The following is a 27,269-nucleotide window of genomic DNA, read 5'->3' on the forward strand; positions in this document are numbered from 1 at the left end:
GTGCTGAATTTAGAATCATAGAACCTGAATTCTAATCCCACTCTGCCATTTATATATCATTTATATGCATGGTCATGGGCAAGTCAGCTTCTCTTCTTTGATCTGTTTCCCCACATGTAGAGTGAAGGAGTCAGACTAGATGCCTCTCAAGTTCATTCTGCCTCTAAGTGCTTTGAGTAGATGTTTGGTTCTCCTTTAAGGTACAGTGGTCCATCACTTTTCTAGTCATGCTGATGGTCTGTCTGTTCTAGAGTCCTACTTACCAAATGGCTGTATGACCTCAGATAGCAATCTCTGACTTCGGGTAATTTGGAAGCCAATGAAAGAGGATGTTCCTTGCCAAGGGGTGACCCATCACCTCAAGCCCTCATCCTGCTCCCTCTCATAGCTTTCTACTTTAAGAGCACCAATCATCATCCCAGTCACATATTTGGGTGGCAGTTGAGCCCCGCAGCCTTGCCAGAGCCCTAATGAGTGCAGGGTGAGAAGTGAAGTGTCTCAGCATGTTCCACATGTTTTAACACTGTTTCTGAAGGCCCTGGAGGCTATTAAATTTAATGAACCCATCTGCTCCAAAAGAGAGGTCCAAACATAATCAGTTTCCTCAGTGCCATAGAGTACAGATGGTGTGCCATGTTCTGTAGCCCCAGCAGGACCCTGAATGTTTCTCCTTATGCACACATGGCCTTTTCTTTGGATGTTTCCAATGTCTTTGACAGGCATTGGTGGTGTCTGGGGATAGTACTGTACATAGGCACTCATTATTGCCATGTCCTTACTGCTTCCTGAAAGCCACCTTAGCCCCCACCCCCCAGTCAGTAATTAAGGCTGATTGGTAATAAAGCCTGGCTAAAATCTTTTCAGAAATTTCTCCTAATGACCTAGTTATAGCTTTCAAACGGACAAAGGAGGGAGTTTTGTCGAATTTCTGGAGTGTGAGTGTGTGTGGTAGGGGTTGGGAGAAGATGGGGAGTGAAGCCAACACTGCTGGTTTAATCTACAAATGAAATCATACTGATTTCAAAGTTCCTACAAATGGCCTGTTGCCAGCAGAGGGGTAGGAGGTGGGTTGAGGGGGGAGGATTGAGAGTGAGTTATTCTTATAAATGGTCCTATTCTTATTGGGGCTTAAATATTTCTTCCTTTGCTAGAGAAGCCCTTCTTGTGAAGGCCTCTGGCTGGACAGATCAGAGATGTTGATACTACCTTCTGCCTTGGATCCCTGGCCCTGAGAGGCAGTAGATGTTACAGTGGAAAGTCAACCAATTAATAAGTATTTATTAAACACCTACTTTATGCCAAATAATGTGCTAAATGCTGGGGATATAGAGAAAACAAACAAAAATGTTTTATATTCAAGAAGCATCCATACTATTGGGGGGAAAAATGCCTTCTTAAATAGGCATCCATAGGGATAGATACAGAGTAGGAAGGTCCAAGAAAGGAAGCCTCAGGTCATTGGAAATAGAACTGGGAAGTCCAGAAAATCCGCATTCAACTGAGGCCTCAAAGTAGCCAGGGATGTGAACAGGTAGAGGGACAGAAACACACCACATGGAAGTTCCTTGGGAGAGGATGTCCCTTTTTGTCTTTGTAAGCCCAGCTCTTTGCTAGTCATACAGTAAGTGATCGATAAATGCTTGTCAATGCAATGGATCAAGAAGGGCTTTCTGAGAGAAGTGGGAACACTGGGAGGTAGTTATTATTATCAGCCCCATTTTGCCATTTGGGAAACTGAAGTAGACAGTTTAAGAGGCTAGCCCAGGGTCACACAGCTAGGAAGTGTCTGGGGCTGCATTTGAATTCAGGTCTTCCTGACTCCACACCCTATCCATTATACTCCTGATTCCAAAGCACCTATTGCACCTTAGTTGATTAGAGAGGAAGGAGTATATTCCAGGCATAGTTATGACATGCCCCCAGTGGTTTGGGGAAGTTGCTTAGATCACTAAGAGTTTAAGTGACTTGCGCAGGGTCATGCAGCCAGCTCATGTCAGGGGTGGATTTTGACCCTAGGGCTTTCTGGCTCCAAGGCAGATATTATATCCTTTATATCAGGCTGCCACTCATTCAGCAGAGAGGTTTATGGATTTCATGTCAAATGCTGGCTGTGTTTTGTCAATTGATGTATGATCTGCTATTAGATTTCACATAATTAATGCATTTAACAATAATTCATTTCTTTTGACTTCACCAGAAAAGCAAATGGAATTTTTAAAAAATCATTGTGGCAAAGGAACACTTAATCAGATTGACAGCAAGAGCAGTGGGGAGACAGCCTGAGACTGGGGGATCGCCATCACACTTTAGAAACCTATGAATTAACTTAGATATAATAAAAGCAGGAAAACACGATGGCTGTCTTTAAGTATTTGAAACCCTGTCATGTGATTAGGAATCTTCTGTATGGCCCCAGATGGGGAGAATGAAGAGTCATGGTTGGAAATTTAGGCTTGAAGTCATAGAAAACTTGCTAATAAATCTATCAGCAAGTGCATATGGAACTAAAAGAGGCATTTCCCTAACTGGACCATTATTCATCAATACTTGAATTGATCTGTGAGCTCATGGATGGGAGCCTTCCACACAAAGATGAAATTTATTAGAGATAAATGTGAAGTCATTCCATTTCATTCAAAAGTTTGACTTCATGAGTACAAGATGTCAGAGGTATGGTTAGACACCCATCTATCTGAAAAAAATCTGGCGACCTTAGTGGACTGAAAGCTCAACATGAATCTACAGTATACTATTTATATTTATAAAAATACTATAATTAGGGCTGCCTTGAGAGGGACAGGGTAAAGGAATAAGAAGATGATGATTCTGCTCTTTTTGGTTTGTTTGTTTGTTTTTGTTTGTTTTTTCTGTTCTCATTAGACCATATCTCTTTGGCTGCCATAAGTTTTGAGCACCATGTTTTAAGAAAAGCAGTAAAAATCTGGAAAGCATTCAAAGAAGAGCAACTAGGATGATGAAGTACATCAATCTGTTAATGGAACTAGTGAGGGAGGGGGAGGTGTTATGCTAGTAACCACTTGGTAGTGTTTAGGAGAAAGAGAAGAATCACAGATGTGTTCAGATATTTGAAAGGCTGTTAAATGAAGTGTTCATGAGCTAGCGAGCTATCTGGCCATTTGTTATCTTTCTCTACTTATCTAGCCTCATTTTACTTGGCCCTGGTGGCAGAACTAGAATGGCGTAGGGTTTTCTTCAGGAAGACAGCCTTATTGCTACACTTAGTAATACTCATTACCTCTTTAAATCATGTTGTATTTACTTGTGACCATGGTGTATCACTCAGTAGACTCCAAGCTCCCTGAAGGAAGGGACTGATTTTTCTTTGCCACTTATATTTGTATCCCCACAAAGACACTCATTAAATACTTACTGACTCCAATGGATGTAACCCACCCAAGGTCTATGCAGCTACCATGCCAACTTTGGATGAAGAAAGACAATGGGATGAAAAGAGGAGGGGAAATGAAGATGAAAAAGCATGGGGTCCCCTACTTAGAGAAAAGAATGAATGGAATTCATTCTACCCAAAGAAGAAATGGAGGTTGGGTCCTTTTCCTAAAGAATTTCCTCTCCCTCAGGTGCTGCCTTGGGCTGTGTAGATCAATGTAGCCAGAGGTCTATTTTTAGAAGGAATGATGGATGAATCTCATCTAGCCATGAACAGATGATTTTTTAATATGCCTGCTCCAATGGGGCCAGATTAATATCTCTCAGGAGGATCACTGTTGAAGAATCTGAAACAAGAATGTTCAGATAAGCTAAATTAAATCTAGTGCTTTGTATCTATTAGGTTTTTTTTTTTTTTCCAGTAACAAGTAGAACTGTTTGATCTCAGAGTTGGCAGAATTCTTGGAGGTTGCATCAACTATCTCCCCACCTGGGACCCTAAAATTACTTGCATATCAGAGATGGATGACTAGGAAATATTCTAGTAAATATTGCTTAAGAGAAAGTTCTCTACATCTTTCAGACAAATCATTGCTAGCCTCTTCTTGAAGACTTGCAATGACAGGAAAATCACTATCTCCCAAGGCCACTCGTTCTATAGTTTACTTGCTGTAGTTGTTAGGAAGATTTACTTCCATTGGCTTCCAAATCTGCTTTCCCATAACTTCTACCCATGGTCCTAGTTTTGAATGCTATGGTCCAGTGGGACAAGTCTAATCATTCCTCCCCGTGGCAACCCTTAAATATTTGAAGATGGTGGCCCTGTCTTCCTATGCCACCAACTGTGTTTGCAGGCTACATACCCCAGTTATTCCAACTATCTGTCTTGACTAAGGGATTCTTAAATCTCTAGTATATTTAATACTTTGGGTGTCATGTGTTTTTCTGAACATCTTTTTTCTTTCGATTAATTTGTGGGTGTGTCTACGTATGTATATATACATATTACACACATAGTTACATTTACTCATATATAGTGTATTTAAAAGTTTTGTGTATTTGCAACAAAGATAACCATTATTTTATCTATCACCTATCTATATCACTTCTCTAGCAATCAATCATTAATCTCTCATATTTATATTTCTTTCTATATCTTCTATGATCTTTCTTTTTATTTATATATCATCTTTCTCTAGCATCTATCACCTGTTTTATCCATCCATCTATATTTATTTTTCATCTATTTTTCTGTATTAATATATCCTCTCTCTCCCTCTCCCTCTCTCTCTCTCTTTCTCTCCCTCCCTCTCTCTTCCTCCCTCTCCCCCCATCTCTTTCTCTCTATCTCTCTCTCCATCTCTATATCTAATTGATCTATCAATATGTTTCTTTACTGTAGGTGTAGGTTAACCAAACCTATAGATTTATCCATTTGTCTTATCTAAAATTCCCCCAGCACACCCCAGTGGTGATTGCACTTAAGTCTGACCTTTCATTCCAAATACACTGGTAGTTGCACTGTCTTCCACTATGGTTCATGCATTGAGCCATATGTAAACCCATTCAGCAAGCAGTGACTAAGTTCTGCTGCATGCCTTGTACAAATTCAATAATTTAAGAACTTGTGAATTTCTCACTGTGAATGTTCCACTCACCAATGCAGATCACAGTCTCTCCACACAAGAGTGGATAAGCTTCAGGATTTCCTGAGGCTGAAGGTTTTGTCATCCTGCAGCTAGTCTTTTGCTTCTATGTGCTTAGCCAGCCTAGTGCTCAAATAGTAGGGATATGGTCCTACATTTGACCTGTTGTCAAAGCCTTTCTAGATTGATGGGAGAAAACAGAGGTCATACACTTCAACTCTGGGCAGCCAGGTCACCTTCAAGCCATGATGAGGCCTTCAACATGTAGTAGTAAAGGCTTAGTAAGTGCCTAGTTAAGGATTGTATCCTGTAGAAATTAGAGCTATTCAAAACTCCAGTTGGTCATAATGACCCAAAGCTAATGACTACAATGATAAGGGCCCTTTGCCCAAATCTTGGTGGAGAAGGGACACTAAATGCGGCTACTATAAAAGTTGCTGCTCACTTCGACTGTCTGTACACTCCCTGAGGTGCTTAAAGTATCTTTGCCTACTGACATGTTTGGGTCGAGAAGTCAAAACAGACTCAGAAATCTGCCTTTTCAGGAAAAGAGAATTTCATTGTTAGGAGGAAGCTCAGTGGTCACTGGGCCTAATCCCTAATTTGCAAGAAGAGGGCTCCCCCCCCCCCCACAACAGATCCAGCAAGTGGTCATCCAATTGTTTCTTGAAGGCCTCCAGGGGCTAGTAAGTAGCATATTAGGCAGAGTATTTTATCTGGAGTTCAAATTCAGCTTCAAACACTTAGTAGCTGTGTGACCCTGGACAAGGCATTTAGCCACTCTTGGCCTCAGTTTCCTCAATTATAAAATCAAGGGGTTGGACTCAATGACCTCTAAGTTTCTTTCTTTCTCTAAATGTGCAATCTTGTGTTATTAAGTGGAATCTACTTATGCCCAAGGCCGTCCAAACTACTTTGAAATTTCTCTGACTGTCAGGAAGCTTTTCCTGATATCAAGTCTAAATACACCTCATGGCAACTTCCTATTATTCCTAGCTCTGCCCTCTGGGGACAAAGAAAGCCAAACCAATCTGTCTTGCACATGTGTGCCATGAAATGGCTTTAACTGCTTGAAAATGTCTAGCGTGATCTCTCCCCCAAGTCTTCTCCAGAACAAACATTCTCATTTTATTCAACCTATGACCTCATACATCATGACCTAGAGGTTCCTCATCATTCTGATGATTACTCTCCTGCAGAGGCTTTTCAGGTCATCAAGGTCCTCCCTACAATGGGGTGTCTATACATGAGCACAATATTCTCTATTTGATCTGACCTGAATGAGTACCCTGGGACTATTACTGCCGTTGTCCTGGACACTCCACCTTTCAATGCAGATTAGAATTGTGTCCATATTCTCAGCTGCAGTATCAAACTGTTGACCAAAAGTGACTGTATTCCATTACTCCCACCCCCTTGCTAGGTAGGAGATGGACAATTGTCTAGCCATGATTCATCACTCATATTGTATTTGAGAGGTTGGTTTATTTTAACCCATATGAAAGACTTCATTGTCCTCTATGCAGCCCATTTCTCTAACCTGTCAAGACTTTTTGGGTAGGGTTGTATAATCTATATGTTACACAAGCATGCCCTCTGCATTCTTGCACAAATCCTTGACACAAAAAAAAAGTTAAACGATCAAGGACACGGGCAGATTCTTGAGTCATTCCACTGGGAGTGACTGTCTCTATTGTCATCATGGGGAGAAAAAAGACCTTCATAGAACCTTGAAAGCATTCTCTTGGCTAATAGCTCCTAATGACTTGGAGATATGCACTTCCAGCCATGGAACATGATTGTGTTTGAATTATATTGACAAAACCCATATGTGTTATGTGGTAGGTTGTATAGCTGATAGAGTGGTGAATGTGAAATCAAGGAATCATGAGTTAAAAACTTATTTCAGACAGTTGTTATTGCTGAATAACCCTGAGTTATTTAACTTCTCTCAAACTCAGTTTCCTCATCTGTAGAGTGAAGATAAATATAGTACCTATCTCACATGGTTGTGTGAGTTTCACATGAAAAAAAAATGTTAAATACTTTGTAAACCTTAAAGTATCATATTAACAACAATTTCAAAAACCAACAACAACAATAATAATAATATTATTATTATTATGTTTTAGGGGACCTAGAAGTATGGAATACCTATAAGGTAGGTGTTCTTAACTCTGTGTGTGTGTGTGTGTGTGTGTGTGTAAAGGACTCTTTTGTTCATATAGTGAAGCCTATGGACCTTTTTTCAGAATAATGCAAGCTTTTAAAAAATAATATTTGAAGGAAATGCTCAAGTTCAGTTAAAGGTTAGCGGAGAAAAAAGATGTGTTTTTCTTTCCCATACAAGTTCATGAACCCCCTGAAATCTATCCACAAATTACATAGGGAACTGTGGTCTCTAGGTTGAGAATCTCTGCTTTAGGATAAGGAACAGAGATTGGGGAAAGAGGGGAGAAGGAAGAGGAATTTCTGTAGTGAAAGAGAAAAAAATTATGCTGAAAAGAATTGTCAGAAATCAATATTTTGGATTTGAAAGATTTCATAACTTAATGTTTGTGGGAAATGTCTTTAGCACTAAAATTAACTAATCCTCTTCTTCACGTTTTGTGGGACAGTGTGAGAAACACCATACACTGGGATCATTCAGACCCATTTGGGATTACCATATGAAAATGAAAACTTGGGAAAGCAAGAACACATCCCCCAATGACCCACTTTTGTGACAGCTGAACTCAAGTAGAATTTAATAGCCTTGGGCTCTGATAACTAATAAAACAATATAAATGCATCAGTCCAAATGAAATCAGTTATCCTTTTGTTAGACATTTTCATAGTCAAAGCAAATGACTGAAACAATTATTTAGGCATACATACTTATCAGTATGTGTGTGTGTGTGTGTGTGTGTGTGTGTGTCCTAAAAAAAGATTATCAAATATAGAATCAATGTGGAAGGCATAGCTTACTGAGTTCACCATTTCAGGAAGTCATTCTTCTGACATGATTTGAAATTGTTTAAGGCTTTCCAACTTGATTAATGATTACTTCAGCATAAAAAAGGCCACTGCTTTACCAAGCATTCCTAGTTATTAAATCTGCTTCCCTTCCTTCCTGTGGCCCTTCAATGTGGTCCAGGATCCTAGAGAAGTTTTGAGCACAGAGCCAGTATTAGGTTGAATATCTTCTCTCTGAGGACCAGCCTGGCTAAGTATAGAGAGGTTCATCACCAGATGGGTTATGAGTGATGTATTTCTTAGCCCTGATAACTAGTGGAGACCTCCTCAGGCACATAGGAGTTAAGTTGGCTATTAGTGGAGGATGTCATGGCACCAATGAGTTTCCTGACTAAAACAGATAGCAGAAGATCATTCAGAAGAGGAGGAACAGAATGGCAAAAGGCCCCCAGATCAGGCCATTTGAAGAGACTGAGGATTCTAATCCTAGGGAAAAGTAGATTTAGAGGGAACATGAAACAGTGATCATTTCATTGCTTTTTTTTTCCCCTCTGTATCCCTATTGTCTGGCTTGTAGTAGACACTTAATAAATGCTTTCTTTGTATCCCTAGTGCTAAGCACAGTGGTTGGCACATGGTAAGTACTTAATACATGCTTGTTGATTCATTGACCTATTTTTTTATTATTAAAAGTGGCTAAATGAGTGAATGATGTGTTCCCTCTCACTAGAGGTCTTCAAGCAAAGGCCAGAAGGCAGTTTGGTACAATGGAAAGAGTACCGGATTTAGAGTATAACAATCTGGGATCAGTCCTGGCTCTCCCACTTCCAACCTCTAGGACCTTAAGCATTCCACTTACCCTCTCTCAGACTTGGTGTCTTCATCTGTAAAATGAAGGGAAGATTACGCCCTAACCAAAGTTCCTTCTAGCCCCAAATGGATGGTCCTATGAACTTAAATCATTGGTCTCATCTCCTTCTTAGGGTCAAAGAAAGGTGAGGTTTTCCAGAAGCAGGAAACCCAGGCTATACCCCCAGGGCCCCAGATCTTTTGATTTCCCCAAATGATTCTTAAGGTACCTTTTTATGTCACCACATGGTGAAGACAAGCAAATGATTCCCTGAGGCAGCAGGGTCACATAAGAAACTGAGGTCCACTGCTAAACTTCTGTGTCTTAGGATCATAGATTTCAAGCTGGAAGGGGTATTAAAGGTCATCTAATCTGACCCCCTTGACTTACAGATGAAGAAACTGAGGCCGAGAGAAGTGATGTGAGTTACACAAAATTGCACAGCTAGAAGTAGTTGACAAAAAACAAAGCCTTAATACGATCATCAACAATACCTCAGAGTGAATATTTGTTTTCCTTCAGCATCAATGATCATGGATCCAGTCCAAAACAAATGAGTGAATACACGGTATTATTACTCCCAATTAAAAACCAAATGAGAATGTTCTATCTGAATATTCTAGAATCAATAAATGAAGTTTCTCTTGGCTCAGAAACATTATAGGTACAAAACAAAACACACATATATACATACAACCCCAGCATTATACACAATACTTTGACATTATTCTATTATTGGAATAATGACAAAGCCTTTGCTTAAAAGCTGATGTGTCCTCTGAACTCTCCATGAGGGATTTGGTCGTAGAATGCTCACCATGCCAGACCTCAGCCAATGACACTATCTCTATTCTCTGGCTCTTCAAGGGGTGACCATCTAGGTCAATGCCCTGCTCCCATTCACCCATATAACTAAGGACTGGTCATATTCTAAAGGAATGAATCAAGGCCATAAGAAGTTTTTTACCCAAACCAGGCCTCACTCTGAATGGGAGCAACTGTTTTTGCATCCAAGTAGGTGAAAATTATGATGCTGATAGCATTTGTAAACAATGAGGGAAAGGAAATGAGCCCAAGAGAAAGAAGAGAATTCTCTTAATGGTGCTTACCAGACCAATTAAGAAAGACAAACATGCCAGGAATCAGCTTTAATGTCAGAGGGCCTTCCTGACAAATAATTATCAATCAAATCCATTCAATCATATGACTCCCATAATCCACTTTGTCACATAAGCCTGGAACATTTTTTAGTACAATATGATAAAGGGATCAAGTGGTCACTCCAAAGGTAGAATGACAGCTTCTTGAGGGCTTATAATTCAGTCCCATCTTCAACACCCAGAATGACATTACACATTACATGACCACACACACTTACAGTGCTGTCGATGTATGCCTCTGTCCAGACCACATCATGCTCCTGGTTGATGACCTTAGGCCGGCTCAACACATGAAGATACTCCATGACATTCTCCTGGACGTCAGCCAAGGTGGAGATCTGAGTGAAAAAACCTGAGTGAAAGACCAAGGAAACAGACTTTAGAGAGACGATAGAGCCTGTGAGGGAAGAGAATGAGCCTACTCTGTCTGCCTGACTCAGATTGAATGCATTCCATAGTTAAGGTCAAAACTGGAAAGAAGAAAAAGAGAATAATTTACGCGTTGAGATTCTGAAAGGATAACTGGAAGAACTTCGGTTTGAACCCAGAGAATTCACCATTTCTTACATGTCTATTGGGGAGATGGGTAACGGGTTTCTGTGTGATGGAATCTCCAGTTTTTTCTCTTCTTTCATTCTCTCCTTTTCCCTCCCCCTTTCCTGTTCTTTACTTTACTTTCTCTCCTTTCCCCTTTTCCTTCTCCCCACCTTTTGTCTCCCTCTCTTTCTCCCTATATCAGCCTTCCTCTTCCTCTCTGATAAAAAAGCACTTGCCGCTTTGCCTCTTTTGAGCATAGGGTTTGACTCTCCAGACTCAAATCCCCTTGCCTGCTCTACATGGCATCTCTCAAAGACTTCAAAAAAAGACTTAGAGCATCCCAAACTCCTACCCTCCCATAGTCCAAAGGGGGAGCAGAGAGGAGAAGAGAGAACGGAAGAAGTGTTTTCATTACTAGTGTCAACCAAAGGGTCATAGACATAGGGCATTTTTAAACAAAGTTCAGCTGGTTTGAATTTGGTGTGCCAATCCCACACCAGATATGGGTTGTGTGGTTTCTGGTTTTGCAATGATAGCTCTGCAGAGTAATAATTAAAATGTATTATCACTTGCTCATGGCCTCTCCCACCCTGGATGCCCTGAAAGGATGGACTTGCCCATCCTAGTGGCTTTGCACAACCAAAAAAGGAGCTAGGAATGAGCATCTGGCATTGACTGGACATCACAGTGAACAGAGACTCCTTTGCCACCACATTTCCTCAATGGGTTGCTGGAGGTTAGTTTCCAGCAAAATACGTACAATTGGGAAAACAAAACAGAACAAAACACCTCCCATTAAAGGGCACTGCTTATATGATGGTTACCCTTAAATAAATTATTGACCACTACTTCTAAAGGCAAGTGGAGATTGGAAGCTAGGGTAGGGACCCCACTTTATTGACCTTTGACATCTTTACATCTGGAACACAGTCTCCAAAACTCAGCTAACAATCAGTGTATGAGTGGATGGATAGATGGATGGATGGATGGATGGGTGGATGGATGCATAGATGAAGGAAAAGCGGAGACTACAAGCCTAACTGACCTGCCTGGGACCACACAGCCAGAATATGTCAGAAGTGGATCATTAACCCAGGCCTTTTGACTCCAAGGTTGGGTCTTTATCCATTTTACCCTTCTATCTGTTATATTTATGCTTTGTTCATTATGGAACATATCATATCATACCACATCGTAAGTGACAGTAGGACATAGAAGATAGGGAGTTGACCTCATAGGCAGGAAGAACTGCGTTCAAGTCTAGCCTTTGACACATACTGGCTGTGTGACCTTGGTCAACTCATTTAACATCTCTACTCCCCAGGTAACTCTCCAAGTTATATAAGTTGCAGAGCAGAGGCAGATTTACATGGCAAGAGGCTTTTGAAATCAAGTTTCCTATACGGCAATGAAATCACAAATCTGGACTTGCTCTCTCTCTCTCTCTCTCTTTTCTGTCTCTTTCTCTCTCCATGATTGGATCCCCTCTTTCCAGGCACAGGGCTCTTCCTCCACACCACACTCTTTTGCTGGGGTAGGCAGTAGTCTGCCTTCATCTCTGTGTCTTCTGCGCCTACCACCCATGAGATATTGAGTAAATGTATTTGGCTGCACTGGGAGAAGACTGAGATGACAAGGTCCATTTAGCTCTTCTCCATCTTCCACATTTAGTTAGTGAAGAGTTCATTAGACTTGGTCAGCTAGTACTCCTTAAGAGCCAGGCCCTGTGTACCCTGTGCTAAGTGCTAGGGATCTGAAGAAAGGCAAAATCAAGTCAAGCAAATAGTTCCTGCTCTCATGGGGTTCAAAATTAAGTGGGGGAAACAACCTGCAAAACAGTTATGTAAAAACAAGAGGTGGACAGTATAAGTTCAGGGTAGTCTCATAGGAAAGACTCTTCTGGGAAAGGCTTCACAAGGAAGGCGACGCAAGCCATCACTGCCCTGTCAGCTAGGTGGCGCCATAGTGCACAGAGCACCAGGCCTGGAGTTAGGAAGACCCATCTTCTTGAGTTCAAATCTGGCTTCAGATACCTCCTAAGCTGTGTGACCCTGGACAAGTCACTTAACCCTGTTTGCCTTTGTTTCTTCATTGTAAAATGAGCAGAGGAGGAAACTACTGCCAAGAGAGCCCCAAATGCTGTTATGAAGTGTTAGATGTAACTGAAAATGACTCTAACAACAACAAATTAGTGTCCTGAGTGGGCAAGATGCATGCAGCCCCCTGACTGCCTTGTCCCTCTAGGAGCCCAGGAGTTACAAGGCAGCCAGGGTTTCATTATTTTCTTGGTTTCTTGATGAGTGTCCAAATCTCATTCCCTACTGGCGCCCCAGGCCAAAGGCACATGTAATTTCATTTATTTTAGCCAAGATCTGACTCCAAAGCAGCACACGGCAGCAGACCTTCACCAAACAAACCCATCGGATCAGCTAACCCCAGCCCATTAAGATCCTTGACCTTCCCAAGGGTGCTTCGTTGTAAGGTTGTCATGTGAGTTTGAACAAACACATGCGGTGTTTGATTGATAATAGGAAGTCACCGAGGGTTGTAGCCAATTATACCCTCCCCTTAGTTTCTTTTTTTTTTATTCTCAGAGCTGAAATAAATTTTAAATGCTTTTTTAAAAATTGTGACTCCTGAATGTTTAGTCTCCTCTTAAAAGTACTTTTACACTCCATGCCTCCTATTTGAATAAAGCCTGCAATCACTCGGTAATTGAGAAGGAGTAATTAATACTGAAATCAGCCACCTATTATGACTGGCCTACTCACTTTTCTCTATCACACCAATTTATTTACCTTCTTCCTTAGCAATGCTCCCTCTTTGAACTTCAGGCTACAGCTACAGAACAGAAGAAAGCAGATGGAGAAGGACTCATTGGGTTCCTTCTCAAGTTTCTGATATTTCATCCTCCCTGGCTTAACATTCATACCGAGCTATTTCTAAAAGAGACGCTTGCGTTGGCATCCCGCGCAGCAACTCTGAGAACCAGGCTTTGAAGAAGGAGACTCTGCCGTGTTCCGTCACAGTGGTCGTGGGATTTTAATGGTTGTCTGGCCCAATTCCCACATAGGATCACAGGAACAGAGATTTGGGGCTGGCAGTGGTGTTAGAGACCACAAGGCACAACGCTCTCATTTTACGGATGAGGAGAGTGAGGCTTACAGAGGTTAGTTAGGTGACTTATCCAGGGTCACACAGCTGGGAAACTGTCAGAGGCAGGATTCGAGCTCAGGTCTTCCTATTCCAAGTTCCACGTTCTATTGCTTTCCCATGCCCATGCCCCTCCCCAGATCTGGAACGGATCCCTCCTTGGAAACAGCTATGTCTTTGCTGTAGAATGCTTCTGCAGTTCAATTACAAAGTGTAGAACTGGAAAATGGACAGGAACATCACTGTGGAATGTTCAAGAGAGCAGTGGGGGCGGGGAAAGGGGGGGAGAATGATGCATTTCTCTGGACTCCAAGACTTAGGAAGTTAGCCCCCAAAAGGGGGGCTAGATACCATCTAGTGGAACTCTCCCATTTCACAAACTGCAGAAACTGAGGCCCAGCGAGAGGAAAGGACTTGCCCTTGGCCCAGGCTCCCTGCCTTCTGATTCTCGGATTGCCTTCTCTCTACCCTATCTCTTCTGAATAATACTCTCTGCACACTGTCTCTTCCACTAGAACAAGGGCTCCACTTAATTGAGCGTCACCTAGCCAGGACCAATGGCTTCACCAGTTTTACTGAGATTTCTGCTCACGTTCTTTTTTTCAAAGTTGTGTATTGGTTGCAAAGCAGATCTTTCAATAAACTTCATTCTATAGGAGAAAAAAAAGAACACAGGCTCCCTGAGATCAGGGACTATTTTTGCCTTTTTTTTTTTTTTTGTATCCCCCGGTGCTTAGCACACTGCCTGCCACATAATAGGCACTAGTGCTTATTGATTGCTCATTTGATTGATTTGCATTTCTTCTATTAGAGCAATCTCCATTCTGTCTGACCCTCAGACTGAATTCTAACTCTGTTGCTGCACTTTTCTTATGAGTCCTTTTCTTATGGGGCTCCTTCTTTAGGAAGGAGGGGCAGCTAGGTGGCGCCATAGTGCACAGAGTACTGGGCCTGAAGTCAGGAAAACTCATCTTCCTGAGTTCAAGTCTGGCCTCAGATACTACCTGTGTGACCCTGGGCAAGTCACTTAACTTTGTTTGCCTCAATTTCCTCCTCCGTCAAATGAGCTGGAAAAGGAAATGGTAAACCACTCCTATACCTTTGCCAAGAAAACCCCAAATGGGGTCATGAACAGTAGGACAATTGAACATCAATTTAGGAAAGGAATATTCACTTTGGTGTGGTGGTGAACCATGAGAACTGAAGATATCCAGAATGGAGCCTTATGCGCAGGGGGTTGCTAGGAAGGAAGGTTGTTGTCTTATGGGGTCATTTCATCACAGTACAACACCTTTGGCATATTCAGCTTTTAGTTGTGCTTCTATGGGCAGAGCTCCCAACAGATCTGACTCTCCAGATGCTATATTTCTCTTCAGAGCAGGGTAGAAATTAAGCTGGATAAATGTAGACCCTCTAAGCATGCTTATTTGGGAAATAAAGTGATGCCTGACAACGTAGTGCAATATATCACTGAATTTTCTCCTGCTCTAAAAAGAAAAAAAAAACTTATCGGATTCACCTTCCTCTGAATAACATCAGCTATCCCTGGAAACCAGTATAGCACAACACTGGTCTTGGAGTCAAACACCTACTAGCTATGTGACCTCTGGGCAAGTCTCTTACTTCTCTGTGCCTCAGTTTCCTCTCATGTAAAAGGAAAGGGTTGGATTGAATTTTTTTTTTTGGTGAGGCAATTGGGGTTAAGTGACTTGCCCAGAGTCACACAGCTAGTGAGTGTTATATGTCTGAGGCTGAATTTGAACTCAGGTCTTCCTGATTCCAGGGCCGGTGCTCTATCCACTGCGCCACCTAGCTGCACCTGAGCTTCCGTCCAGCTCTAAATCTATGAACTATCATCCTTGCATCTATAAAGGATTTTTATAATTCCTTGGTTCCCCCCATCTCTTTAATCATGCCTTCTCTGTTGCTTTCTCTGCTTCTCTGTCTTCTTCCCGATCCCATTAGTGTGGGCATATCAAGGGTTCATTGGTCTCTTGCCTGCTCTTTTCACAATCTCCTTCCTTGGCAGCATCATTTACTCTCATGGCTTCAGCTACTATTTCCATGCAAATGGATTTCAAGTCTTTATCTCTGGGCTTGGTTTCTCTTCTGAGCTCCAGGTCATATCTCCAATTGCTCAGAAGACTCTGTGTGTTTGTATGTGTGTATCTCTCTCTCTCTCTCTGTCTCTCTCTCTGTCTCTCTCTCTCTGTGTCTCTCTCTGTCTCTCTCTGTGTTTCTCTCTCTGTCTCTCTGTATATCTCTCTCTCTCCAACAAGCAATGAAAACTGGACATGCTACAAAGTGAGCTCATTGTCTTTTTCCTCCTAAAGCTGTTCATCCTTCTGATTCTAGTATTTCTTACTGTGGCAGTACCATTTACGCAGTCTCCCATGATTGCCCCGTGAGTTATTCAGTTTAGTCCATTCCAATCTAATCCAATTCCCCTTTATCTGTGCCTCTTTCTTCTTTCTCACTCTTCATTTCCAATCACCAGGTCTCACTGATCCTGCCTTTGCCACTTCTCTCACATCTAGCTTCTCTGTGCTCCTCCAGTCTCCCCACCCCCATTTCCAGATTCTCATCACCCCTTTCCCAGGTCACTGCCAATGCCTCCAGGCAGGTCTCTACACCTTTATTCTTTTACTGTCCCCCACCCTTTCGTTTTAGCCCTGGAGGTATAATCAGTCTTATACAGAGATCTGGAAAAGTTATCATCCAGGCGCTTCCTACCAAGGTAAGCCCACCTCCTCTGCCACCTAGCATCGCTCCAGCTTTGTGGAGTTATCTCCTATTATTCACGTTCGACACAACCAATCCTCCACCAAACAGGGCTCTCTGTTCCCTGGAAATATTCTGTGTCCATTCAGTATGGTGCCTTTGCTCAAACTGTCCTTCCACCTGGCATGGCCTCCTTTCTTCCCCTCAGCCATTTTCAACTCCTACTCATTCTTTAAAACCCAACCCAAGGGGCAGCTAGGTGGCAGCAGCACCGGCCCTGAAGCCAGAAGGACCTGAATTCAAATCTGGCCTCAGGCCAAACACTTACTAGCTGCGTGACCCTGGGCAAGTCACTTAACCCAATTGCCTAAAAAAAACAAACAACAACAACAACAAAAACAAGAGGCCCCACCTCCTTTCCTAGATTCCCAGTACAAAAGGCCATTCATTCACCTTCAGACCTGACATCATGTTAGCTATTTTTTCTTTTTGTTGATATGCTTGGGTTTCACCTCACCTTTGTTTTAACATCTATCCTTTTCCCTCACCCCCAACTAGACACTCATTTCTTAAAACAAAAAGTACCAAAAAAAAAAGTGGAGAGAAATGTAGATCAATAAAAGTAATCAATACATTGACCAAGTCTGTCTGTGTGTGCAGCGTTCCACACCCACAAGCCCCCACCCCACCTCTCCAAAGAAAGGAAGGAGTGTTTTTTTATTCCATTGCATATCGCGTGTGTATTTGTGTTTGTGTGTGTGTGTGTGTGTGTGTGTTGTTGTTGTTTTGTTTTGTTTCATTCTCGTTCATTTACATTGTTCTGGTCATTATTCCCACTGAATTTTGCTGCAGAACTAAATGCCTTTCTTTGGTAATATGATGATATCGCATTTTCTCTCTAAGTGGGGCTGTTCTATCCCCATATAGAATGGAAGTTCCCTAAGGGCAGGCTAAATCTTGTCCTGTTAAAACCTGCTATTTCCCCCAGCATCTAGCACAGCACTTTGTGTATGCAGCGGGTGCTTAATAAATGTTGTGTTGACAAAGTTCTTTACATGGTCTACAGTCTCAGTTGAGCCTTAGCACAGCCCCAGAGGGATAAATCTTTGCATAGATTCTTAGTGTAAGTAACACCCTGACAACAAGAGAGAATTAGCTTGGCTGTTGAACTGGTCCATGGCACCATGCCTGCCTGTATTCTGGAGGGGCTCTGCCCAGGAGAATCTCTGAGGCTTGGAGCAGGGCCAGATAAACACTGGGCCAACTCCTTTAATGGAGTTTCATCCCAAACATCACATTTAGATGCAAATCCCAATTTTCCTGGTGTTTTATTATGTACTTAACTTTTCTTTTTAAATGAACAGAAACAAAAGGAAATTAACCACAAGGCAATGCAGTCCGCTAATAATAACAGCTAGCAATTATATACTGTTTTAAGGTTTGCAAAATTCATTACATTCTCTCATTTGTTCCTTGGAATGACCCTGTGAAACACAGGTTATTATTTTCCCCATTTTACAGATGAGGCAACTGAGGCACAGAGAGATGAAGGGACTTGTCCAGGACCATACAGTCCGTAAGTGACTTTAGTGGGATTCAGACTCAGGTTTTCCTGAATCCAAATCCAGTGCTCCTTGGATTAGGAATCAGGAGAATGGGGTACTAGTGATATTAGGCCAGATGGGGCTTTGTCTCTGGGACAAAAAATGAACAGATCGAATCGATGGTCTCTAAGATCCCTTTTTCAGAGCTACGGCCTTAAAGCCAGAAGGGACCGCAGACCAAACCCTCAGGCTGGAGCTGAGGCCACTGGGATGCAAAAAGGGAAATGACTTATCTAGGTCACACAGAGAGTAAGTGGCAGAACTGGGATTTGAATCCAGGACTCAGGACTGGCACTTTCCATTCTGCCACATTGCCTTCAACCCTAATAAGGGGTGATCTCGTGAAATTAATAAAATTATTGGAGATCTGTACTGTGCTATTTTTTTTTTTCACCTTTCCCTTTGTATAGAGAGGAGAGAGAGGAGTTCATGGATGACTGTCACATTTCCCAAGAGTTCTAGGCAACCAGATCTTCTTGGGGCAGCCCCATTTACTCAAACCCATCCTCTAGGAGGACCTAAGATGTGACTCCTGAAGAATTGATTCATCTTGGTACACCTTTGCCCCCCAAAAGAGGAGGCAGCATCATGGCCAGGGAATTGAGCTTGGGGTCAAGGGGACCTGGGTTCAGATCCCACCTGAGGTGTTGTGTGTCCTTGGGCAAAAGTCTCTCATCTTTTCTGTGCCTCAATTTCTGTAACTGTAAAATGAGGGGCAATTGGACTCAGGGACATCTAAGCTTCTTTTCAGTTCTAGTCCTATAACTTAGCATGGTCATTTCACAGAAGAGGAAACAGAAATGCAGAGAAAGGAAGTGTTTTTACCTTGGCCACGGCCCAGAGACCCCTAAGATCTATCTCTGTGATCTTGGGTGAGTCACCCACTCTCCTAGGTCTCAGTTTCATGATCTATAAAGTGAGAGTTGGCCTAGATGGTTTCTAAGATTGCTTTCAGCTCTAAACCTGATGTGATGATCCAGTCTGATGTCTGAGTAGAATTCCTAGTGGAAGGCTTTTTCTTCCTATTACAGAAGAAGCCAATAGAGATGTACGTTGATTGGGTGGGACACAGCACTCAGAAATGACAAATAAGATCAAATGTCATTTTTGGATGTAAAGAGGGATGCATTTTACCCATGGTGCTGAGGAATGAAGGCCATATTTAGAATACTGAAAGTTATTGCTACCATCCTCTTTCAAGCAAGGAAGAAAGTAGCTAGACAGGGTCATAGATCAACTGCTGGATGCAGAGTCAGAAAGAACTGAGTTCACATTCTGTTCTGACTCTTCCTAACTGTATGACCCAAGACAAGTCACTTAACTTCCCTGTAACTCAGTTTCCTCATCTGTAAAATGATGGAATTGGACTGTTTGTCTTCTAATATATCTTCCAGCTCTAAATCTATAATCTTATGACCATAGGAAGAGAAATAGTCACTTTTATCAATTAAGAAAGAATTGAACCAGCTTTTGATAATGGTCATTTGTAATTTATTTTTTTTACAGCTGACAAATTTTCCATGGAAAGTGACTGTAGCTAGAGAAATAATTGTTGCCTATTTTCACATTAGCACCCACACCAACAGGGACTTTTTTTTCTCCCCACCCCACCTTCAAATATCTGAGCTGACTTCCCAGCACTAGGATTGTCAAATGCACTTGCCTACCCAACAGTAGAAAATGAGAGTAGTAGATTGAGTAAACGGTTCTACGGGGGAGTCAGAGTTGGGAATGCTTTAATGTTTTTCAAATGGTTTGCTGCTTTGCCTCATTAAAGCCAAGCTCCCTTCAGATATGCCCTATTTATGCAAACAATGTGAAACAAAAAAATGTGGCTCTGGGCTCTCATGGTTTCGCCATTGGATCAGAAGATTTGGAGAGGTCTAGTGAGGTGGTGTGCGTTTCCCGGAGATCCTTTGCCAAGCCAAGAGTTCTGCTAGCCACAGGCTAGTCAGATGAATGCTTTGGAAACTGTCCTGCTGGTTTCTAGGTTTCCAATGGGAAAATCCCTGCAAGGAAAATTGATTTGGGGGTCATTGACCTCAACGCCATGCATGTTCCCTTAACTCCTGTGCCATAAAAGACTTAGACTTTGTCCTAGTTCTTCAGTCAAGCTGTGTATTGTCCCTGCTGGCTCCTGTCTGATTTCCTGGGTTACCATGCTCTGTTCGGCTCAAGAATTTGGCCAAGTCACAGCTGAGCTGTGTGTAAGGGGGAGCATTGGACGGCCTCCTACTTGAGATGAAATATGCTGTGTTGCTTTCCAAACTTGAACAATCTGAGACTGTAAACAGTGATTGAATTAATGGCCATTGATGGGTCCTGGCTCACTGATGTTACCAGGTCCAAATGCCCCATCACTGGCGCCACCGCTAACCCATCTTTATTTGGGCACTGAGAATAACAACCTCCTACTTAGATGGTAACTTCACGTCTGGGCTGAGACAGACAATGGGCTTCTATTCCTGAGAAGAAACACCAGAGAAATGAAGAAGGTGAAACCAATGAGGAGGAGAAGTGAGGGGATGGTGGGGTAAGGGTGAGATTTGGAGGAAAAGGATCTAGGGTGGACCCTGGGGTTAGGTTATGCCTAGCATTATAACTGAGAGGAGGGCCAAGGAAAGCTCACTGATGATGGTGAGTCAGGCAGAAACAGACCAGAAAGAGAATAATCATGGAAGGTTATGAGGGGGACTCATTTGGTGGGAGGCACTAGAATAAAGTAAAACTCAGGCTCAAATCCTGCTTCTTACTTGTCGTGGGCAAGTCATTAACCAGTTTCAGTTATATTATCTGTGAAATGGACACAATACTACCTTTAGTATTTATCACCAACCAGTATTTAGCTTATAGGGTTATTCATGAGATCATGGATTTGAAGGTGAAAATGGCTTTGGAGATTATCTCATATAGACCAACACTCTCTTTTCATAGATAAAGAAACTGAGACCCAGAGATGTTTGTCAAGACCCAAATGAGATAATATATGTAAAGTGATTTGCAAAATCTAAAATACCACATAGATGTCTAGAATAATAATTCTGAAAAGAGCAATAATCAATGCTGATGGAGGTAGCAAGGGCTACTGGAAAATGCAAAGGATTTGGCATCATTTCCTTTCTCTGGTCCTCAATTTCCTCATTTGTAAAATTAAGGAATGGAACTTAGTGACCTCTAAAGTCCCTTCAGCTCTCAAGCTATGGTCCTCTGATGGATGCTGTGGATGTGTATAGGAAGGGAAGCAGCTGGAGGCCATCTTGCACCAGACGGTCCAGTCCAGCAGCTTCCTTCCATTGTCTCCTGGGATTGTCGAAGAGTTGCTTTCAGGGCTTGTAAATCCAAAGGACTCCACTTTTAAGTCAGTCCCTAAAAAGGACTTTGTTGGTTAAATCATCTTCAAAAGTCTTCTTCAAAGGCTCCTTGTAAACAATGACTAAAACCCAATTATGGTGTAATATTAGTTGATTAAGACAAGACTTCAATTTCAGTAATTTCCATCAGCTGGACATAGACAGTGGTAAAAACAATAACCCACGACTAAGTGGATACTGGATGATGGGAGGCATCCTAATTGGATGTGGCACAAACAACAACAAAAAACTGAAGGGAAATTTGGGGTTGCTTTTTTTTCCAAGACCACAGATAAAAGGTGGGGGGGGGACCCTTCAGACAGGGAGTTAGTGATCCAACCTTCCTTTGGAGAAAGGCACTGCTGTCTTCCAATGATTTTGTGGCTAGATGGCCATTCAGCTCACATAGCATTTGGGCCCCAGTCCACTCTCATCTCTTCATGACCTACCTCAATCCCTGAATCAAGGCCAAGTTCATTATTTAGACCCAGATGGCATTTCTGATGTTTGAGAGGGAGACAAGCCAGTATGTGGACAAAATAATAATAATAATAATAATCAGGGGATAGAATCAAAAAGTTGGAAAATTGTAAGGAACTTTTGTCATCATCCATTCTGTCCCCCTCCAATTTCAGGTGAAGAAACTGTGGCTAATAGAGAAGAAGGAGCTTGGCTTAGGTGTCATAACTAGTTTCTGGCAGAATCTGGATTAAAATCTCCAAAGAGAGAAGAATTTCTCTAAAATGACTGTTGAGATACACCCCCACCCAAGTTAAATACCTGTGATGTATTGCAAAGGTTATTTTTTTATTGATAATTTCAATAGGTTTTAGGGTTGTTGTTTTTTTTTTTTCACAAGTCAGTTATCTTTAAGGAAGAACATTAAAAAACCCACTTAAATGTAGTATTTAGTTTTGTTTTGTTTTTCCAAGAACATTTCCACTTGTTTTAGAACATTGAACAGTTTCCCATTGCTTGGCGTGACATTCCCTTACCCTCACATCACGGTTAGAGAGGGCAAACAAACCTTTGTTGGCACAGGCCATCCATTTGAGGTTGTCGGCAAATGCAGTTTCTCTTCCTATCAGATATGTAAAGATGCGGACCTGAAAGCAGAAAGAATGAATTAACATTCCCTTGGGGCTGCATGGCATATGCAGGGCCTAGCCCAGCCCCGGGTGGTTCGGATCCCTATTAATGTCTTCATGCTTCACATCTGTACGGACATATTTAAGAGATCTGGAGTGGGGCTGGTTGGTAACGAAGGGCGAATGGGCCCCTTTGTTCTTCTGGAGCCATATGGCCATGGTTGTCATTGGGAGGAGGGGAGGTACCAATGCCCTAACTCCAGCCAGAGGAGATGCCAAATCATTTCTCTCCTGTGAAAGTCTAGCCATTTCAATGAGCAGTTATTGATTGCCAGCTTTGGGCCAGGCCTTCTGCTAAGTGCCAGGGATCAAAATTCCAGGAAGACTAGACAGGCCCGGTTGGAAACGGAGATGTGTGACTGTGTTTATCTCCAGGGCCACTTCCAACGGAAAGCCTTGTCTGATTTGCCTAGTTATTATGACTCTCTCTTCCAATTACTATTTTTAAAATTAATTTAACTGTGCAAATACGATATCCCTGCCAGCAAGGACTGTTTCTTTTGCTCCTCTTTAAATTTTGTATACAATAAGGAGCTAATAAATACTTATTCACTTCTATTGAGTTAAATTTGCTATGAATTTGTTTCTTTTTGTCATATAGACTTGTAGAGTTGATGCATAATTAATATTTATTGAATTGAACTGAGTTGAATTTGTTCTGGATTTGTTTCTTTTATTTATTTATTTATTTTTTACTTCATATTCTTGTATGTGGTCGATGCTTAATAAATTCTTCTTAAGTTGAATTGAGTGAAAATGTCTCTGAATTTCTTATTTTCTATCATTATATTCTTGCACACAGTTGTCAACTAACAAATGCTTGTGAATTGAGTTGAATTTGTAATGGATTTGTGAGATTGTTAGATCTCTCTGGTCCAAAGAAACCTTATGACCACTTGTTTCATTAAGACTGCGGTCACAAGTTTTGAATACAAAAGTGTACTAAATACCTGGAGTTTTTGCCTCTGTGAAAGATGGCCTAAGCTGAATACACCCTTCCAACTTTCCCCTTGTACACGCACTGTAATTACTTGTGAAGCAGCTGACTTGGGTGAGACATGGCAGCCATTTGGGGATAATTAAATCCAGTTCTTTTTCCATCATTTTGGAATCCCTAGTTCTCTGGAAGACACAACTCAGAGGACCTTTGCTGATGAGTCCTTTCTGTTTCTGTCTGAGTAGTAACACATCCAAACTGCTGAAATTCCCTTGTGTTCTTTTGTAATATAGTTATATTATTTGGTAATTCTTATTTACAAATCTGTAAATTCTTATTACACTACTTGCAAATACTTGCGTGCAACATATTCTCCGCTTCCCACCCCATGTCCCATGTAAGCTCCCCGAACACGGGATTGATTTTGCTTCCATCTTTACATTCCCAAGTCTGAGGGTAAAAGATCCAACATATACTAGGCACTTAGTTAATATTGAATTGAATTGAATTGAACTGAATCAAGGAACGAAATTTTTGAACAATCTGGTGCTTCTTAAAAGGTACGTGAGGCTATGCAAGCTCTAAGTTCTCCTGTTGTTAATTGTTTTCCAAAATCCCTGGAAAGACCTTCTCATAAATCCAGTCTTCCATGAAACAAATCCTGGCACCCCCGAATCCAGGGGCTGGGGTGGGGGTGCAGACCTCTGTGATCTGGGAATGGGTGCCTTGAAGGTTTCTTCAGCCTTTCCTTTAGACTCTCTGGCAAACCTACTTCCTGCAACTATTATCAGAATCAATTAAACCTAATTTAAACAGTCACTTATCTGATTATGAATGTGAAATGATTGAGATATATAATAAATGTGTACCACAGCAGCTCTTTTCATGAGAAACATAAAACAATTAAGTGCTGGTTTCAATCACCTAGAAATCTATATTTCAAGTTGAAATTATCAGGGGCGTAAGCTAATTCCAGTGATTTAAAAACTGCGTGTCCACACATACTTTGACAGGCTGCTGCTATCCAATTACGTGTCCAATTACGTATATCAACTATTCCTGGGTATATTTTTTCAAAATGCATCAACAGAATGGACATTAATGGATATAAAGCCTCTACCGGTGAGACTCAGGAAGCTGTATGGAACTTCCATTCTTCTCCCCAGTAGAATATAAGCCTCTTGTGGTCAGGGGTCTAGTTTGCTTGACTTTGTATTCTCAGCACTGACTACCACACATATGGAACATTCTTAATAATGTTTGCTGATTGATTAGCTAATTGACTAGTTTCCCCAGTGTTTAATCATCACCACGCCACAAACAAAGTAGGTATGTCATAAATTGCTGGCTTGTCCGAATGGATTCAGGAGCAGCATGTTATATCTCCCTCAGAGCCCTAGGAAAGGCACTTCTCAGGGCTGCTCCAATCTTCTCCAAGGAGCTGCTTTCTCTAGAGGCCTACAGCCTTCTTACTTGGCTGAGGCCCACTATATTCCTTAAATTCTCAAGAGTTGAGGAGAAGTGAAATTGTCCAAAAACGGTACGGCCCAAGAAGGCATCTACCTCAAAGGGAACTTTCCCGGAAGGGAAAAACCACTGATCTTTTCCCTGGGAAATGGGGACAAGGTTAATGGGACTCATTAGTCTAAGGACCTCGGTTCAAAACCTGCCTCTGTCACTGTCTACCTATGTGATCTTAGCAGATTTACTGAGTCTCTCTGGGCCTCATTTGCCTCACCCATAAAATGAGTGGGACTCAATTCTGTAACCTCTGAGGTCCCTTTCATCTCTAAATGGATTATTCTATGATAGATTCAGAAACAGGGAAAGATGTAGGCTTTATTTTTTCTTATGATCATCCACAATGAAGCAGAAACCCTTGTCACCCCATGAACAAACACATTCCAGGAGAGGAGAATGCTATGTGTTGACCTTTTTGTTAACCTGAATTCCCTTCTAAAATCCAATAAAGACTAGGGACATATCTGATCAGGATTTACCAACCTCTAGGACACTCATCTATCCATCCGACTGTCTAAGAATGATTCCCAGGATTGTAGAATTTTGGAAGTAAAAAGAACCTTAGTGACCATCACATGCAACTCCCTCATTGTTCAAATGAGCAAAGTAAGGCATAGAGAGATTGAGAGACTTGCCCAGAATCAAACAGAGAATAAATGGTAGAGGAGGGAGATTTGGACTCAGGCCTTTTGACATCCAGGAAACTCTCTGTCATACTATAGATACTCTCGTCTATGTAGATTTATCTCATTTCTGTTTTTTGGAAACCCTGGCTCTGATAAAAGTCGAACTCCGATGTCACTTCCCTGCCTCATTAGCATTCATTTACCTCCCCTCAAATTGCTATTTACTTACTTTCTATATCTTTGCATTTACTTTGCTGTGCACATATTTTCCTAGAGGAGAATGGAAGCTTCAGGACAGAGACCATTTTATTTTTCTTTTTAAATATGTTTCCGTAGAGCCTCAAACAATGCAGGGGCTTAGTAAATGCTTGCTGAATTGCACTGAGGTTTGTGTCTTTGAATAAGACCGTAAGATCAATCATAGACTGAGAGATAGAAGGGAAGAAACTCAATCTATCTAGAGCCCTATTAAAAAGGGTTATAAATTAGAGAAATGTAAATCAGCAATTCTGTGGTTCTACCTCACATATATCAGATTGGAAAGATGGGGAAAAAAGCAAAGAAAGAAAATGACAAATGTTGTAAAGACTAAGGGAAAACAGGCACATTAAATATATTATTGGTGTAACTGTGAGTGCGTCCAAAGATTCTGGAAATCAATCGGAGCTATGCCCATAAAGTTAATAAACAGTATATGCCCTTTGACCCCACTATTCCACTGGCATACATACTCTAAAAAGATCAAAGAATAATGGAAGGGTCCTATCTGTACAAAAATTATTTATAGGAGCTTTTTTTGTGGGGGAACGGATTCAGGAGCAGCATGCTATATCTCCCTCAGAGCCCTAGGAAAGGCACTTCTCAGGGCTGCTCCAATCTTCTCCAAGGAGCTGCCCCGCACTCCACCCCTGCCCTGTGCTCCACCAAAAAAAAAAAAAAAAAAAAAAACCTCCTGAAAAGTAAGGAGTTGCTGAAAGTTGGGAAATGATTAAACAAATTGTGCTACATGAATGTCTTAGAACACTGTGATGCTCTAAGAAATGATGAAAGGAACAGCTTCAGAGAAACCTGGGAAGGCTGGCGTGAACTGAGGCAGAGCGAAGTGAGCAGAGCCAGGTGAATGATGTATTCCCTAACATCAATGTTGCAAAAGCATACACTTCTGAAATACTTAAGAGTCAGACAACTCAGTTACCAACCAGCATTCCAGGGACTGGATAAAAAACTATGCCCTGCCAGTCTCAGGACATGACAGAGAAGATGTGAGAGGCCGATAGGCTGAATCTGGAAGGCATCGACGGCATAGTGGCTGATGTGGAATTGGTGTTGCTCGAGTGTGCCCAGGCGATCCAGAGGCTCTGAATTTTCCCAGTAGGTGGGATGGGGTGAGAGGGAAAAAATGAATGCTAGATATTTGTTGGAGTAGGATGTGAGGATATGAGGGGAAAAAAGAAAGGAAATGGGAGAAGGGGAAAAAGAGAAAAAAGAGGAAGAGGAGGAAGAAGAGAAGGGACAGGAAAGTGGAAGGGAGGAAGGAAGGAAGGGAGGAGAGAAGGAAGGAGGGAGGGGAGGAAGCAAAAAGGTTCAGAGCAGAAGATAATACTAGAGGATTCTAGATGGAAGAGAACTAGAAGGATCTGAAAGGCCATCCAC

The 27,269-nt window shown here is 41.7% G+C and overlaps 1 protein-coding gene across 1 annotated transcript in view; it reads right to left on the minus strand.

The window, feature by feature from the left end:
• Positions 1 to 27,269, minus strand: part of CACNA2D3 (calcium voltage-gated channel auxiliary subunit alpha2delta 3) — a 1,008,438-nt gene that overhangs the window by 351,444 nt on the left and 629,725 nt on the right. Inside the window, exons 12-13 of the mRNA XM_027835883.1 lie at positions 22,412 to 22,490; positions 10,238 to 10,371 (exon numbers count right to left, since the gene is read on the minus strand). Of these exons, the coding sequence (XP_027691684.1) occupies positions 10,238 to 10,371; positions 22,412 to 22,490 (213 nt within the window). The remainder of the gene's footprint in view (positions 1 to 10,237; positions 10,372 to 22,411; positions 22,491 to 27,269) is intronic.

Source organism: Vombatus ursinus, unplaced genomic scaffold (assembly GCF_900497805.2).
Source record: "Vombatus ursinus unplaced genomic scaffold, bare-nosed wombat genome assembly UNPS02014817.1, whole genome shotgun sequence".
Taxonomy (NCBI): domain Eukaryota; kingdom Metazoa; phylum Chordata; class Mammalia; order Diprotodontia; family Vombatidae; genus Vombatus; species Vombatus ursinus.